This window comes from Acartia tonsa, chromosome 9, assembly GCF_053477335.1.
Source record: "Acartia tonsa isolate MP-2025a chromosome 9, ASM5347733v1, whole genome shotgun sequence".
NCBI lineage: Eukaryota > Metazoa > Arthropoda > Copepoda > Calanoida > Acartiidae > Acartia > Acartia tonsa.
The window spans coordinates 93,285-111,233 of NC_137268.1; the positions used below are offsets into that span (position 1 = coordinate 93,285).

The following is a 17,949-nucleotide window of genomic DNA, read 5'->3' on the forward strand; positions in this document are numbered from 1 at the left end:
AACCATAAATGTTCTGTATATTGACATCAGCTCCATTTTCTAGGAGAGTCCTCACAATATTAGTGTATCCTCTCCATGCTGCCCATATAAGACTGGTATATCCTAGATGAACATACATTTGTCTAATATATAAGAATATTATACAATAAAAGTATTGTGTAGCTAACAATTATTCTCCTATGAATAGTCATCAGCCCCATGTTCTAATAAATATCAAATATTATTACAATGAATTGTGTAACTAACCATTATTAGCCTGTATATTGACATCAGCTCCATTTTCCAGAAGAATATTCACAATATCAGTGTAGCCTTTCCATGCTGCATCCATAAGACTGGTACTACCTAGATGAACATACATTTGTCTAATATATAAGAATATTATACAATAAAAGTATTGTGTAGCTAACAATTATTCTCATATAAATAGTTATTAGCCCCATGTTTTAATAGATAATTAAAAGGTATATGAATAGATATAACTAAAATAAATTGTGTAACTAACCATATATATCCTGTTTATTGACATCAGCTCCATTTTCTAGAAGAATCTTTAAAATATCAGTGTGTCCTGCCTTTGATGCATACACAAGACTGGTAAATCCTAAATGAACAAACAATTGTCTTTTATATAAAACTATTATACAATAAAGGTATCCTAGCCCCATGTTTGAATAAAAAATTAAAAGTATACAAAAATGTTTTTTGATGTGTTAAAAGGATACCCTGTGAAACTTGAAAGGGGTTTTGTTATCCAAAAATACGTACCAGGTGACAGGGTGTATAAAATGTGCCAACCCTCATATAAAACCAAACATTGAAATTCCTTCAATCACAGGCATGTTGCATTTCAAAATGACCACTTTCAAGTTTCACAGGGTTTTATATTGGCCCAGTAACTCTTGCCAATGTGTACTGATGTGAAATTCCAAAATCAACCCACCCTTTTGTTCAATGCTTATCACACACCACCCGAAGGCATGTTAGGTTAGAAAAAAAAACGCGGAAACAGTTTACACAGGATGTACTGGGACCTTATGATGAGTTCAGAACATGCTTTCCCTAAATTGAGTTAGTACCTTCCCATAGTAGAAAATTTAAAATTACTTTTGGTGATCAAATTTTATTTTTATTTCTAGACTACCTTCACTTAACCTGCTACAGTGTCTTATTTTGACTTTTATGTTCATCATGCAAATTTATTCCTGTTACAGTTGAATTGACAGATATTGGAGCTTTCTAAAAAGGTCTCTGACATTTTTCTAGCTCTAATACTTTTTGAGATATCTTATTTCAAAGTATTGCTGTAAAATCATCTATTACACAGCAAAAAGGTTAAACATAAAATTAGATATTTTAAAGAAAATTACAAGTATCTTCATGTAAATCTTTCTAATATTGCTTCAAATTGACCAAATTGGACAGTTAAGGTCAATATTATTATTTTCAGCCTTCTCCTGTTAACTTATAAAGTCTCAAAAATTGTGGATTTTGATTGTCCATTGAATGTAGATAGTTTTAGACATTTTAACTGTTCAATTTGGAGCAATATTAGACAGATTTATATGAAGGTACTTGTAATTTACCCTAAAATAACTAATTTTATGTTTCAACTTTTTGCTGTATAAAAGATGATTTACAGCAATACTTTGAAATAAGATATCTCAAAAAGTATTAGAGCTAGAAAAATGTTAGAGACCTTTTTAGAAAGCTCCAATATTTGTAATTTCAACTGTAATGTGAGTAAATTTGCATGATAAACATGAAAGACAAAATAAGACAATAAAGGTGGTTAGGTGAAGGTAGTTCAACCCCCCCCCCTGACCATTAGGGGTTATGGGTTAATAGTAGGAAAACATTATACATACTGTAAGAATTGTCATAAACTCTAGTTTTGGGAAATATAAGTACTATTTTTGTGCTATTTGTAGTTTAGGTACTTAAAAAATGTGAGAGAGGTTGAAAAGTTTTAAATAAGTTGGAGCATTTTAAAAAATTAACCATTATTAGTTTTAGCTTTTATTTCAAAGTTTTTAGTTAATTTTTTTTGTTACTTCAACATACTTCAGACATTTACCCAACCCACTCCCCTAACTACTGATATTTTAAAAATAAGGGGGTTGGACAAAAATCTTGTTTATTATTCTATCTTCTGCAGAGGAGTCCTATAACTACAAGGCATACAACTGTGGTGCCCTAACCATGCAGGGCTAACAAATAAAAAACTAACCTAACAACAGACCTATCATAATTATAAAAACTATCTCAAAACAACCCCCTCTCTTATATTCAATTACATAAAAATGGGTGGATTAAGTGGTCCAAGAGGCAATTTTGGAAAACTACTGAAATTCAATTCTTTGATATTTGATATCAACTAGTTCTAGAGTAATATGTTTTGGTATTTTAATTAAATGTAAAGACTGAGTTAGAGAAAGATATTGATGTAGGATGGTTTGACCAGTCAGTTAGTTTACTTACACTAATATGTGTCTTAATAACTTATGGACAAAAGAATGGATATGCAGATACAGATATTAGAGATATAATAAGTAATTTACCTTTTTTATCCTTTAAATTCACATCAGCACCATTGGATATATAATATTTTACTTTCTCCAATAGTCCTGCCTTTAATGCATCAAGAAGAAGATTGCCAAGATTAATTATTCTTTCATTCAATTCTAAATATTTATAAATAAGAACATAAATCAAAAATATTGTTCATTAGGATAAGTTAATTTATAGAAAGATCTCATTATTATCCCCTTTGTATTTTTTATAATTTTAAAAATTGTGGTATCAACCCCCTTCACCCCTCCCCCCCCCCCCACCTCCCCCAAACAAACTATTATTCTGGCGCTCATTAAAAAAAATTAGATTTATTGTAAAAAATGTATAAAAAATTATGTAAATAATATTTTTGGTACCAAAAAAGACAGATATAATTTGCACTGTTAACCTGTTATAATGTTCTTGTATTCCTCATACTTCTCCTGAAATAATTAAGTTGGTTTATAATATTTCTTTTCTTTGGTATTTAATAGTATGATGATAAATAGGGTTAGTAAATGTTTCAATCAAAACTTATATACACCTTATTTTAGTAAAATTAATTTCATTAAAAATAAAGTAAATCTTACATTCATTTCATCAGTTACATTACAGTTATAGGCTCTAAAAGAAAAATAAAAGATAAAATTACAAATAATCTGATTTTTAAAAGAGTTATGATGGAGAAAAAATTTCATGGAATATTTATTATATTGTTCTACTTTTCAAAAGTAATATGTAATAAGTTTTAAAAATCTTAATTTAACCCCTTTTGTAAATAAAATGTAAACAGCTGTAGAATTGACAATTTGTCAACACTTGTTAAAAGATTTTTGAACATATCTAACTTCATATGTCTAAAACAATTTTTGTCCCATTTAGCATAAATGGATTTTTTACATTCCGAGGCATTAAATGATGGAGTAATTGCCCCAGGGAACTTTGTTTTTGTTTGTTGAACCATTCCTTTAAATTTTAAGATGTAAACAATTTCTTGTTTCTTTTGGATTTTTCAATTTCGGTTCTTGTGACATGTGTACAGAGAATGTGTCAAACATTTGGGAACAATCCTTAAAAGTTATTTAGTCAAATTAATTATTAAAAGTTGGACCTCTTTCCTCACCTTAATTGGTTGGGGGTAGCGGATGTTCCCCTGATATTTCAGATTGTTATACAATTTTATGTATGTCCCCTGTTTGATGAAGAATTTCCAACTACAAAGTCAGTCAAAGTCATATTATGCTTTCTTCACTCTCTAATATATTTCTAAAAAAACCATACCTTGAAATCTCAACCACATCCACTGGAGATAATTGGCTCTGAAAATAGGCTTATTTAATATTTAAAGATATTATATAAGGTCAGTTAGATTTAATAAATAACTGGTCTTGGTTAAGTTACTGGTAAAGGAATGTGTAAGGAAATTGCTTATTTCAACTTTTCTACTGGTAAGGGCTCTGATTTAAAAAAAATAATTTTGGAGCAAAATAATTATTTTCATGCTTATAGCATATAAATATTAGATATTCATAATCAGACTAAAAATAAAAACTCACAGGATATTGTTTGAGCAAATCAGTGTCATTGAAGTAGGTTCTAAAAGGCTCCTTAACAATTATGCATACTGTTCCCATTTTGCATCCTCGTCTTTCTGTATAGTGGGTGATGGAAAAGAAGTCGTAAGGAGTCTAAGAAATTTTAATTAAAAACAAATATTTTGAATTTTAAAATACTAATGAAAAGAAGACATAAAATTGATTAAAAAAATCACCCCATGTGTTTCATTATATTTTGTTCTTATGGTCATTGTTTTTCCTATATTTTCTACAAATTTCTTCTTTATTTCAACAAACTGGTCACGATCAGGTCTAAATATAAATCATTAGAATTTAAATGTAATCTAGGAAGATGTATTATATCAAAATTTGGATTACTTTAATACTATATAAAAAGGTATTTACTTTTATTACTGATCATTTAACATCTATTCGCTAACAAAAGTAGACAATAAAAATATAGTGTTAATAAAATAAACTTTTACCTGTTTTGCTCATGTACAAACCCAAGAACATGCACCAATTCATGCAATATGATTCTACCTAAGAATATACGTTTATCTTTTCAGTTAAGAAAAAAAAACATTTTCTAAAGCTAAAGATAAAGTAGAAATCTCTTCTAAAGTAATCGTACTTTATGTCTAGATAGATATTATTGAATAACATTAAAAAAGAATACCAACAGTGGTTCTTTTGACCTAATAAAAAGAAAATCTAAGAATTTCATAGCCTTTATATAAAGATCCAGATTTTATCTTAACTGGTTACTTTAGCTAACAGTTTATAATAACCTTCTTCACCAAAGCATCCAGGGTTTCCAAGATTTAGTCCCCTATATTGTTTATCATTGTAGCCTAAAATTTTTAAATATAAAGTTTATTTTTCAATATAAAAATGACATTTAAATCTTAGAACTTTTAATTAATTTCAAAAATATTTTTAATCTTTTCAAGAATATAAGAAATTATGTTCAGTTTTTCATAGTAAATATTCTATTTTATTCTAATTAAAAATAACCTATTGAACCAGAACAATCATATGTATTCTTTTTGTGAATTTTCAACTCTTGTGTAAATGTTTGGTTTGCCAATTCTTTATCAAGGAATTGTATGCAACCTAAATTAAGCAACCTTTCATGACATTCATTATAATTATGATTTGGTTTCTATAAAAATATCATATATGAACATTTTGTATATATATTGAACAACAACAAAAGGAGAACTTTTAAATAAATAAAACAATTTATTGCTTTTGTGTTTTTTTTAAACCGTTTATATTTTAAAAATGTAAAATGCACTATGGCCCTCTTTATATCTTAATGTCAGTCAATCAAAGTTTTATACAATAGCAAACAGTTGATATTGCAACATAGTACAATGGAACCAAAATAAATATTCATGTATTAATGACTATGTTGTCTTTTTAGTAGCAATTTAGAATTTTACCTTTAGGTAATTGATCCTCTATTATTTTCATTTGTGACTTTATTACATTCTTCTCATTATCTGTATACCTAAATAATTAATTATGCAAACAAATGTTTCTACGGTGTGTCCAAGGTAAACTGATTTATTAAATGCTTATATAAATGATTGGCAGCTAACTAATGAATTTAGCTTGGTGAGATTTTACAGCAGCTTATTTTAATATTATCTTATAAAACAGCCAGTAGTTGACAGCCAAATTCTTTTTAATTTATATAGGCTAAAGTAGTAAAAGAATAAGCGTTTTAAAAAGCAACAATTTGCATTAGACACCATGCCAACAAATATTAAGACTGTTAGGGACTTATATACTTATATATACAGTCAAATGTTATTAACCCTTACAGATCGGGGGGGGGGTCATATTGACCCCCCCCTCTAGTTTTTTCAATGTCATTTTTTTTGTAGGTAAGATGGAGAGCTGTGACTTCATGACTTTTTAAGTTTAGTAATTATGCGTCGGCAAGAGTTGATTTTATTAAGATATCTGGTCTGTGTCGGTCGTGGTGTCCGGTCAAAGTCGGTTGGGTAGCACCAAAATTTTAAAAAAATTCTAAATAAATCTTAATTTCTACATTATGACTTTTGTGTATAAGGTAGAAACCTAAAGTTTTTTTGGTGAATACTAAGATATCAATGACCTTATGAGAAAAGTGGTGTTATGACCGTTTGATCGACTTTATGACCGATTTTTGTCCGGCTTTTACTACAGACATATATCATGAATATCATGGCTTCTATTACAGCTAGAGACCAAAAATTTTTTTGGTAAATTCTTGAGCAACAATAAACAGATAAAAATATTAATTGGCGCCGCCAACCACCGTTTTACCGCCGTAACCGCCGAAAATGGCGGTTTATGTTATTTGCCGTTTTTCGGCGATGATCAGAAAAAGTAATTTTTTTGTTATGAAAAATAAAAGTTTGTCCTAAAATTTGGTCATCCTAGCTGCAAAATTGGCCGCTCTACAGCTGTTTTAAAGTTTGGCGGCTGGCCGCTAAAAAGCGGCTATGGAGCGGCCTGGTCACTATGACTAGAAAAAGTAATTTTCTCTAAAAATACACACGAACCACCAGAAAAAAATTTTACGTCTTTATCTGTAACAGAAGCCGAGATAGAGGGGGGGGTCAATATGACCCCCCCCCCGATCTATTAAGGTGGGAATTGGGGCCCGATCTGTAAGGGTTAAAAAAAAATTCTTCCCAAATGGCAGTTTCCTAAAAACTAGGAAGTATGCAGTAATGTGTATTCACACATTGTTTTCATACAGGCCATATAAATAGGACAAAAAAATAGAAAAAAAGATAATAAGCAATAAATAAATCATATTGGAGAGGAAAGAATGATAATAGGAAGGATTGATTAGGGCATACAAGTCTTACACCATTATTGCAATAATAGAAATTTTAAAAAAAAATTTAACAAATAGATTTTGATTAATTTATCAGATTTCCAACAATATTGAAAAGAAGGTATTATCCTCTTAGAAATTTTTTTTTCAATTTTTTTCAATTTTGTACCCCCCCCCCTTCCCCCGCCAGCGAACTATGAACTCTGGCTATAGCACTCGGCTCCCTAGCCTGCCTAGCTGCAGCACTTGGCCCCCTTGCCTGCCTAGCCGCAGCATTCGGCCCCCTTGCCTGCCTAGCCGCAGTGCTCGGCTCCCTAGCCTAAAACCTAACCTAACCTAAAATAGTTGTTTGTTGATATTTGGGGGGGGGGGGGTATAAAATTGAAAAAAAGAATTTTTTAAATTTCTAAGAGGATAATGCTGAAAAGAAATGTAAATTTATCTACATTCTTGACATAATGGGTTGTTACACACTAGAGTTTAGCTTGATAACAAAGATTCTTTTAGATTTTTAATAAATTTTTTTCTTGATTGATTGTGGGTTAATAAATCATTATTACAATGGTTATTCCATAATTCTTGGAAATGATACTTAGGAAATCTTTCAATAGATTTAAACTTTGGTTTTTTAACATCAAACATATTAGAGTTTCTAAGATTTCTGGTATGTAATTGATTACGGCGAAGCCAAGTACCTTGAAAGGAACTTGGTAGCTTACTGTTTATAAAATCATACATAAATAATAATTTCAAATAATTAGCTGATTCATGTAAAGGAAGGACATTCATTTTTTTAAATAAAGGCATTGTGTTTGAGATGTGTTTCTTACTAAAAACAATTCTTATTGCCTTTTTTTGCAATTTAATTAATGGTTCCATAGTAGATTGAAGACCACAACTCCAGGCAGGTAAACAGTAAAGTAAATGACTATTTATAAGTGAATGAAAAAGCATTTTTTTGCTATCTAAATTCAGTATATGTTTAGCTCTATTTATTAGAAATAAGGAACTAGAAATCTTTTTACGTAAATGTTCTACATGATATTTAAAATTTAAAGAAGGATCTATAAATACACCTAGGAATTTAATTGCAGGAATATTGTTACTTGAATTGACATAATTTAAGATTTTTATTTTCTCAGGATCAAACTCATTTTCATTGTTAAAGTTTAGCTTAATATTAAGAGCATCCAATCAATAGTATTTTCATTTTTATTAAATATCATGATTTTAGTTTTATCAGGATTTAAGCTCATTTGATTACTCCTAAACCAATCAGATATCTTTTTAAGTTCATTGTTTAATTTCAGTTTTATCTCTGTAAAGTTTTTACCAGATATTAAAAAATTACTGTCATCAGCAAATAATACTGTATATAAATCAGTACAATTTTTAAGATCATTTATGTAGATTAAAAATAGAATTGGACCTAAAATAGAGCCCTGTGGGACACCTCTAGCTATGTTCAGCTTTGTTGAGTCAGTGTTGTTTACATGTACAAATTGCTGTCTATTACTTAAATAATTTTTAAACCATTCAAGTTCAACGCCATTAATGCCAATTTTTGACAACTTTTTAATTAAAATAGAGTGTGGAATTGTATCAAAACATTTTGCAAGATCAAAGAAGACTCCAATTACAGTTTTATTATCGTTTTTTGCTTCAGCTATGTAATTTAAGAGGTGTATCACAGGGTGTATTGTAGATTTTTTTTATTGAAATCCATACTGATGTTCAAAAATGATATTATTTCTAATCAAATAGCACGACAGTTGTTGATAAATGACTTTTTCTAAAACTTTTGAGAAAATAGCTAATAAACTTATTTGCCTATAGTTGGATGGATCAGCTTTTTTATTAGAATTATTTCCTTTTAACTTAAAAATAGGTATAACTTTTGCGATTTTTAATTCAGAAGGTATTTTTCCAGTTAAAATAGTTTGGTAAATCACATGAGAGAGAGGAAGGGCAATGACAGGAATTATTTTCTTTAAAAAAGAATTTGACAGGCCAAAAATGTCCATACTTTGTTTATTTCTAATTTTTTTATCAATATCTATAATTATATTTGGGTTTATTGTATGCATTTTAAAACTGGAATTATAATTAGGTATATAGCTACACGGATCAATGTTAGAAGGATTTATTTTAGATGATATCTTGCTTGCTACAGAAGTAAAGTGTTTATTCAATTTCTCAGAAATTTCTGCAATATCTAAATATATAGCATCATTAAACTTCAATTCATTGATACGTGTTGCTTTATCTTTTGTTTTTCGGATTGCATCTCTAATAATATCCCAAGTTTTTCTCAAGTCAGATTTACATTTTTTTAGCTCATTACAATAATACAATTTTTTAGCTGTTTTTATTGCACGATTATAGATATTTCTATATCTATTATATATCCTAATATTATCAGCAGTTGGCTCATTAATACTTAACGTTGACAATTCAAATTTTTTATCTCTACATCTCATTAAACCATCAGTCATAAATTTTTCAATTTTATGTATGTTCTTTTTAATTCTTATCTTTTGTAAAGGAAAAGAAAGTTCATAAAATTCATTAAAAGCTCATAAAATTTATTAAAACAATGTTGAGGTTCAAACTGTTAGTTACATTTTCCCAATTAACATTTCTTAATAGATTGATAAACCCAGTAATTTTTTCTTCATTAATATTTCTTGTAAAAATACATGATTCTTTACTTGCTTTATATGAATAAGGTGTTATTGTGAAAATTGGGAAATGATCAGATATATCATTTAATAAAATTCCCGAATGAAAACTATTATCTTTTGTGTTAGTAAAAATTTGGTCAATACATGTTGCTGATGTCCTAGAAATTCTTGTTGGTCTCGTTATCAAAGATAAAAAAACCATTTGCAATTCAATTTTCGAGAAAATCATTTGTTTTTTCATGACAATGGTACTTTAAAGGTATGATGGTTTTCTGTGCTTATAAATCATAAACATTTTCTCATTCATAATATCTCAAAAGTCTTTTATTAATTTAAAGATTAAATTTTTGGCAAATTTATACAAAAACTAACTAACCATATGTGGAGAATCATTTATGTAAAATTTTAAATTAATTACCATGTTATTAAACCCCTAAAGATCAGGCCCTCTGCGAGTACTTAATTGATCAAGTGGGTGGCATTTTCACCCTATATCTAACCCCTATTAAAGAGATCACGAATTAGAAAAAATTCTAAATAAATCTTAATTTCTACATTATGACTTTTGTGTATAAGGTAGAAACCTAAAATGTTTTTGGTGAATACTTAGATATCAATGACCTTCTGAGAAAAGTGGTGTTATGACCGTTTGACCGCTCCCTGACCAACTTTATGACCGATTTTGGTCCGGCTTTTACTACAGATATATATATCATGAATATCGTGGCTTCTATTACAGCTAGAGACCTATAATTTTTTTTGGTAAACCCTTGAGCAATAATAATCAGATAAAAATATTAAAATGTGCCGCCAACCGCCGTAACCGCCGAAAATGGCGGTTTCCGTTATTTGCCGTTTTTCGGCGATGATCAGAAAAAGTAATTTTTTTATCATAAAAAATAAAAGTTTGTCCTAAAATTTGGTCATCCTAGCTGCAAAATTGGCCGCTCTACAGCTGTTTTAAAATTTAGCGGCTGGCCGCTAAAAAGCGGCTAAGGAGCGGTCTGACTGCTCCCTGATCTATTAAGGTGGGAATTGGGGCCCGATCTGTAAGGGTTAAGTAATTTTTGTAGAATAATTTCTTAAAAGTTCCAGTAAGTTTGAGCAACAATTAAACTATAAGAAAATAAGCCATTTCTTTGCTTGCAGATAAAAACAAAAAAATCAATACTTAGGAAATAATTTTGTAATAAACCTCTTTTAATATTTGTCTTCAAACTTTCTTTAAAATGTAATTACAAAATTCCTTTTATTTTATAAAATGATTAACTAAATTTCGGTATGTTTGAGCTGCTATGAAGACAAAAGAAAAATTGATTAAATCTCTAGAAAGAATAATATTTAAGAATTTAATGGTTTAAAAAGTGAAAGTATATTATATTTGCTACACACTTTTAGCAAAAGATTCAGTCATTTTACTAAAATATTTCCATAAAAATTAGTATTCTTTTTTTTATGTCAATGAAAGATTAGTAATAATCCACACACACATTTGACACACCCCAATTATCTACACACACACACACACTACGTAGCCTAACACACACACACACACCCACACACACTCATTCTGCTTAAAATGCCCACTCCCCCCCACGAATCTACACACACACACACTCTCATTCTGCCTAAAAAGCCCACTCCCCCCACGCATCTACACACACACACACACAAACGCCCACACCCACACACACCCATTCTGCCTAAACGCCCACTCTCCCCCCACATATTTACACACCTTACTTAACCAGGGAACTAAAGGCATAAGACAATGGCCAATAAATTAATGGATATCCAAAAGGAAAATATACACAAAATTAAACATTTTGTAAACTATATTTAGTGGTTTAAACATTTGGACACACACAGTAATGGACCAACCAATAAAAATTAAATAAAAGTCCCCAGAGTTATTTATTCAACGAATAAAATGTCATTAACTTTGGGAACTAATGTGATAAACAGCTAAATATCCATTTCCTCCCTGAATACAGAATAGAAAGAATGTCAAGTTTTTAATAAAAAGATTTAACAACATCCTATTCCTATTTGTCTGTAGTGAAGGTTTTAGGCTATTTTATTTTTATTATAAAAGTTGCTAGTGAATTAAATAAAATTGAATATAAAATTACAAGATTAGAATGATAATCTTTTTATACATAGTTATTAGTTAGGTAGAGAGAGAGAAGGAGAGAGAGAGAGAGAGAGAGAGAGAGAGAGAGAGAGAGAGAGAGAGAGAGAGAGAGAGAGAGAGAGAGAGAAGGAGAGAGAGAGAGAAAGAGAGAGATGGAGAGAGAGACAGATAGATAGAAAGAGAGGTAATAAAATGTTGTGCCGGTAAAAAACATTTTACTTTTCGAACTTCGACTAATTTTCTTTTTTGCTTTTTTTATCATTAAAATGATAATCATGTTGTGTTACTTTTAAATGACATTTAAAAAAATACACAATGCTTTATCTATTTTGAATACAATTCCCTATAAATGCACTGCAATTGTTCTTATTTAATGCATTTATTATTCAGTTTTCATAATAATGATAAGCGCGGTATCGTTCTGTTTAGAAAATTTGAAAATTGTTTTTCATCTAATTAAATATTTTTCATTTTATTAGGCAATAGTTTTAAAGATTTATCTTCAATTGTTAGTTATCTACCTATATATATAACGTTATTTGCAAATTCACAGCCACTTTAAGCAGTTCTTACTTACTTAGTCTAACTAGAAAACAAGGAATTGAGGATAACTGATCAGGTTGCTTTAATTTAATTTTATCAAAATTCATTTTTTTAAATCAATAAAACCCCTTTTCCCCTTAGCGCCCAATAACACATATAATGTGACTAAAGAAATCTCCAATACCCATAAAGATCTTTATGAATTTATTAATGCAGCTAAATTTATAATCCAACTTACCCCAATAATAATAATACAAAAATGACTATTCTAAAGCCCCATAAAAGAAATGAGAGGTTGGTAGTTGATTTAAAGTAACCAAATATCTCATAAAATACCCTGTAATATGAAATGAAAGAACTTTTCATCTAACCTAAATATACCACTTTCCACTAAAATATAAAATAATAAACATTCCTAAACAGGAACGTCCAGGCCAGAGTTTTCTTAAAGACTAATCATTATTCCCTCAACTCCCCTGAGTACCCCAGCTTCAATAGGAAAGAGGGTTGATACATTTTAACTTTTAAAGTCCAAAGAAAATTGTTTAATAAAAAAAATACTTCAAACTAGATTAATTATATATATAACAAACATCATTGTTTGAATAAGTTAGACTAAAATATCTGTTTGCAACTCCTAGTGTGGAAAGGTGCCTCTTAAGGGTTATTATTATAGCTGAGGGAACTTATTTTGATGCTCAACATAGCCAATGATGCGTAGAAAATGTGTTTATTTCCAAATTTTTGTTATACTAAGTAAAATCTCACTATATTTTCAATTATCTTTTACTGGTTTAAACTTACCTTCTTCCATAGTCCCATTCATCCATAAATTGGAATGGTATAGTGCCATTATACCATCTGTAACTTGTATTACTATAAAAAAGATACTGAGATTTTGATAAAAAAAATAGTGGTATTAAAAAGTCAGAAAATTTTGTAACTGTAACACATCTAAAGTGAAGGCCCAAAAAAACCTAAACCCCATAATATTAAATTCTCTGTTATTTATTTTACCTGACAGCACTATAACCAGAATCATAATCAACATCACCTGTTTCATTAAAACTATAAATTATTGGATAGTGGCTTATTCATTAGTTTTTTTATTACATAAATTTTTGTAATACATTTACTCTCAATAAAATTTGAATATTATTATATAAATGCACAGGTGTTTTTTTTTATTAGATTAAAAGTCAAGAATTATTAGACCTACAAGGATATTTATATTGCCTTGTAGGAGTCATAGAATCAAAATGATACGGAAGTAATTTTGTTTTGGTAATTCAATTAGCTAAATGGAGGCAAAACTTTATTTCACCAACATTTGAAAAATAAATTATTGCATTAATCAAATAATTGTAATAATTCATGTTTTTTTAAATAAAAAAAAATCCTACTGTCTATATCTTAAATTCTTAATTATATATTCTAGGTGAAAAATGTAATTACTTTTTATTTGAATTAAAAAAAAAAACTCTATCTAATTATAATTATCATTTATGATTTATGCAGCTAGTTTAAACAAAAGTATAAGATAATTGATAACAAATATATGATTTTTAATATTCATTAAAAATAATTTATTAGTAATAACCTAACAATAGATCTTCATAGTCCTGAAACTCATCTTGTCCAAAGTTATTTTCATCACTTCCAGCACTTTCAATTGTACTTTCATTTCTCAATATTTTAAGAATTGATTATTATAAATTTATTGATTATTTAGTAAGGAAATAAATTAATATGGACTATGTACATACTATACATTTTATACTTCAACCCCTTATGAAATTCAAAATACAAATACAAAATACAACTACCAATAAATAAAAAAATGCAATAAACTAAGCTATTCCAATAAATGTTTTTTTTAAAATAGATTATGTTTTTCTTATGACATATAATCTTGGTGGTGAGTTGGGTTGCTTTCTTTATTCAATAAATTTTACTTCTAATAACAAAACTTTGAACATGAATGTCAAATAGCCAATAATAATAACATTGTTATGGACTCCTTAATAAAAAATACCTTATTTGCTTTGGTCCAAGTTCTATAACCTTTAGAAGTTCTTGAAACATTGAAGGTCCTGACATTTAAATTAATTTAGAATTAAAAGATTTTATCAGTACAATTTAAATATCATTTAAAATAATAATCTTAAAACAACTTTATTAAAAAACATGATTTTTTTTTAAGTTTAAAAAATCACCATTGGACTGAAAACAGGCTGGGTGTCCAAGTGACATAGATGCATTACATTGACCTAAAATAATATATTTATAAAAGATATGTTAGTACAATGACAAATTTAGGAGAGGACAAACATACTAGAGGGACATCTCTAAAGTTGAATGCCCTTACTTTTTTTAATTAGGAGATTTATTCAAATATCTAAAGACTATTTTTATTAGGAAAATTAATGTTGGACAAAAATCTATCTAGGTGAAACAAATGTTTATATAATTGAATATTATAAAAGGCCATCTCAGTCAAATAAAGAATATTTATTAGGGTGGTTCACTGTTGGACATTTTTATAAAAGACCATAGTTGGGATATGCACATGATTAAATTAGAAAGGTAAAAGAAAAATATTACATTTAAATATTCATTCCAGTTATACATAAATTATATTACACACTTTAAAATTATGCTGTTACAACTTTTTTTTTGTAGAATATCTATTTAAGAATATAATTATTTTTGTTCTAATCTGGAGACATGGCAGAAGACCAATCATTCTAATTCTAAGGATTTTTTACTCTTAGAGTTTAAACTTTGTTTGCAACAAAATAAGCAATTCTATCTACCATCCAGAACACTTTGCATATTTGTCCCCTAAAAGTTTTAAGTTTGACCCCAAAAGTATTTGTTGCACATTTGTGAGTTGTTCTGATATTTTCTGTGTATGACTTGATTTCTTAAATAATTTGAAAAGTTTAATTTTCAATAAACTGATTCCATCCATATACTTACTTTTCCATCCAGAACACTTTGTTGATGTATCTTTCTTGTCAAAAAACAAGCAGTTGCTGCAGTCTTTCATATCCTCCACTTCTACAAACTTAATTGTGTCTAAAATTTTAATTTAAATTTGGCAAATTGTAAGAATTAAGGCAATTATAAAGTAAATAAATACAATATAAACTATGTTTATGATTACAATCTAAAATTATAATTCTTAATCAGTGAAGAAAAAACAAGACCTTGAAGTGGGAGAGCTTCTATTACTTCCATTTGCTTTTTAACAAATGTTTTTTCCTCATCTGAATAACTACAAAAAAAAATTTAGATAAAAAAGGACAATATTACAATAAAAGGGATGTACAAACTTTTTAAATTTGATATTATTGAAAAAAAATATTACATTTAATGATTGCCTATTGGGAAGGAATACACCACAAGATCTTATTATGGTGCATTTCTAAACTAAATCTTTCTCAATAGTTGTGCATGGTATTATGACAACCAACTCTTTAGTTGCATCACCTTTCTCTGTGCATGGTATTGAGTTGCACCTGTTTTTGATCAAGACATTCCCCCTTTTCCAACTATTCATGACACACATCTGATACAGCTGCAGATTTAGTGTCTTTTGTTATGACTAAATAATGTGCCCAGTTTTGAACCTTCCCAATGTTCTATATGTTGTCACATTTGTAGGTCACATACCAATAATTAGCTTTAAATCTTAATATTATTAAATTTACATTCTTTATTTGCCACATTAACTTTACCTCCGACCATATCCATGTTCATCCATGAACATATACATCACTTTTCCGTCAGACAACAAAGTTGTGTTGGACCTATAATAAATGTCTAACTTAAAGTAATCTTGCAAGAATTACACCATTCAAACTGCTGAAAATAAGGTAGACCCTACAAATTTTTAGCCTCTCATTCTAGTTGTGTGGAATGTAGAGTTTTTTTCTTTTCAATTAGCACAAATATGTTATATTGGAATATCAACCATTATCTTTTTCTAGAACTATTTTACAGATACAGCAGTTTTTGCCAACAATGGGCTGTGACAATCTGTTGTTAATGATATTGAAATAAAAAATGTGTTCATAACTATTTTAAATATCTTTAATCTTGTTTATAGAGAAAATGAAATTTTTTACTGATTTTTACTTTTTACAATGGGCGGTTGGTGGGAAAATAGTGTAGCTGTAAATGTATTATGTAGACATGTAAAAAAGCTTAAGCTTAAAATTTTAAGTAAAAAATTGCAGTCACAGGAGGCTTTAAAGATTTCTGGAGACCTGAAAGATTGTACCTGGAACCTGAAATTGACCTGAACACCTATACTTTATATACGGATTTACTACTAAAAGATATTTTAGAATTTGGTAAGATAAATGCTTTGTTTAAGTCAAAAATAAGTTTTGCTCTTTTAATGTATGGATGGTCTGTGCCTGCCAGGATGGAGATATTCAAAAATTCCAAATCTAGGTATGACATACCCATATTTAAAAAGTCACAATATAAGCTTTTATATGATTTTTGTAATAATGATTCCTATTACAACTATAAGAATATTATAAGGAAAGCATTGCAATAATCAAGTCCTAATAATGTAAGTATGCCCTTTTGACATAATCCTGTATTTAACAGTTTTGCAACAAATTTACAAGCAGAAAACATATCACCTTGTACAGTTTTCAGGTAAATCAGGAATCAGTGATTCTAAGATTTGAAAGAAATTAAATTATTATTTTTTATATTTTTGCTGAAAAATACGACAAGTTCTTAACTTTTGTTTTCATAAATACTGTTTATATATCTAGTCAATAATCTGTTAAAAAAACTGTTTATTTGAAAATTTAATTCAAAGCAGAATAAGAAAGCTTTTAACTTATGTTTAATTTGAACAAGTTAAAACTTCTAGTTTATAAACTAAAAACCTGTTCTGATTGGAGTTTTCTTGGAAGCAAGAACATTTTCGCCTAAAATTAAAATATATGAATATCTATATAATCCTAAAGTGTAGAGGCGTCAAAATCCACTCCCATCTGGCTTTCCTTACAATTGAAATTGCAGCAAAAACATATGTTTTTAGATTTCTAATATAAAATTTACATAAAAGACATTTTCTGGAAATATTTTTTGAGCTTATGAAATAAAATAATCCTACAGTAACTATATAGTAGGAATATTTATCAAACTTAACAACATATTTTAGCCCTTCCTTGACCAATTAAGGTGCAAAAGGGGTCAGACTTTCAAAGGTTAAAACTTAAAAATGTTGTGATTTTTACCATGAAAATATTACACTTTCCTAATAACAGACAAAACATGACAAACGTAGTCATGAAGTAACTTTGCTACTCAAATTATACAAACCTTGGTACAAGAGTAAGCATATTATGGTTACCCATAGTGGGTGAAACTGTTGCATATTTTTTTTCTTCTGAAATAATAGAAAAGTTAACTATCACCCCAATTTAATATATAATCCAAATTTCTACATTTCAATGTAAAACAGCAAGTCATCTTTAAAACGTACTCTTATTAATACTCTTTTAAAATGCAAATAATTAATTGAATTTTTATACTTTTGTATAAAAGTAATATTTTGTCTATGTCTATGTGTACCAAACCTCTGAACAGACATAATTCTCCTTTACA

The 17,949-nt window shown here is 28.6% G+C and overlaps 1 protein-coding gene across 1 annotated transcript in view; it reads right to left on the minus strand.

Annotated features, from left to right (window-relative positions):
* Positions 1-241: 241 nt before the first annotated feature.
* LOC145328371 (uncharacterized) overlaps positions 242-17,949 on the minus strand; it is a 33,226-nt gene continuing 15,518 nt past the window's right edge. The window contains exons 13-34 of the mRNA XM_080172001.1: positions 17,226-17,267; positions 16,971-17,007; positions 16,053-16,124; positions 15,522-15,589; positions 15,292-15,390; positions 14,526-14,579; positions 14,345-14,402; positions 13,910-13,995; positions 13,327-13,363; positions 13,114-13,185; positions 5,558-5,625; positions 5,127-5,225; positions 4,901-4,963; positions 4,595-4,652; positions 4,325-4,421; positions 4,110-4,241; positions 3,835-3,872; positions 3,144-3,177; positions 2,963-2,996; positions 2,562-2,684; positions 506-604; positions 242-345 (exon numbers count right to left, since the gene is read on the minus strand). Coding sequence (XP_080028127.1) covers positions 242-345; positions 506-604; positions 2,562-2,684; positions 2,963-2,996; positions 3,144-3,177; positions 3,835-3,872; positions 4,110-4,241; positions 4,325-4,421; positions 4,595-4,652; positions 4,901-4,963; positions 5,127-5,225; positions 5,558-5,625; positions 13,114-13,185; positions 13,327-13,363; positions 13,910-13,995; positions 14,345-14,402; positions 14,526-14,579; positions 15,292-15,390; positions 15,522-15,589; positions 16,053-16,124; positions 16,971-17,007; positions 17,226-17,267 — 1,574 coding nt within the window. The remainder of the gene's footprint in view (positions 346-505; positions 605-2,561; positions 2,685-2,962; positions 2,997-3,143; positions 3,178-3,834; positions 3,873-4,109; positions 4,242-4,324; positions 4,422-4,594; positions 4,653-4,900; positions 4,964-5,126; positions 5,226-5,557; positions 5,626-13,113; positions 13,186-13,326; positions 13,364-13,909; positions 13,996-14,344; positions 14,403-14,525; positions 14,580-15,291; positions 15,391-15,521; positions 15,590-16,052; positions 16,125-16,970; positions 17,008-17,225; positions 17,268-17,949) is intronic.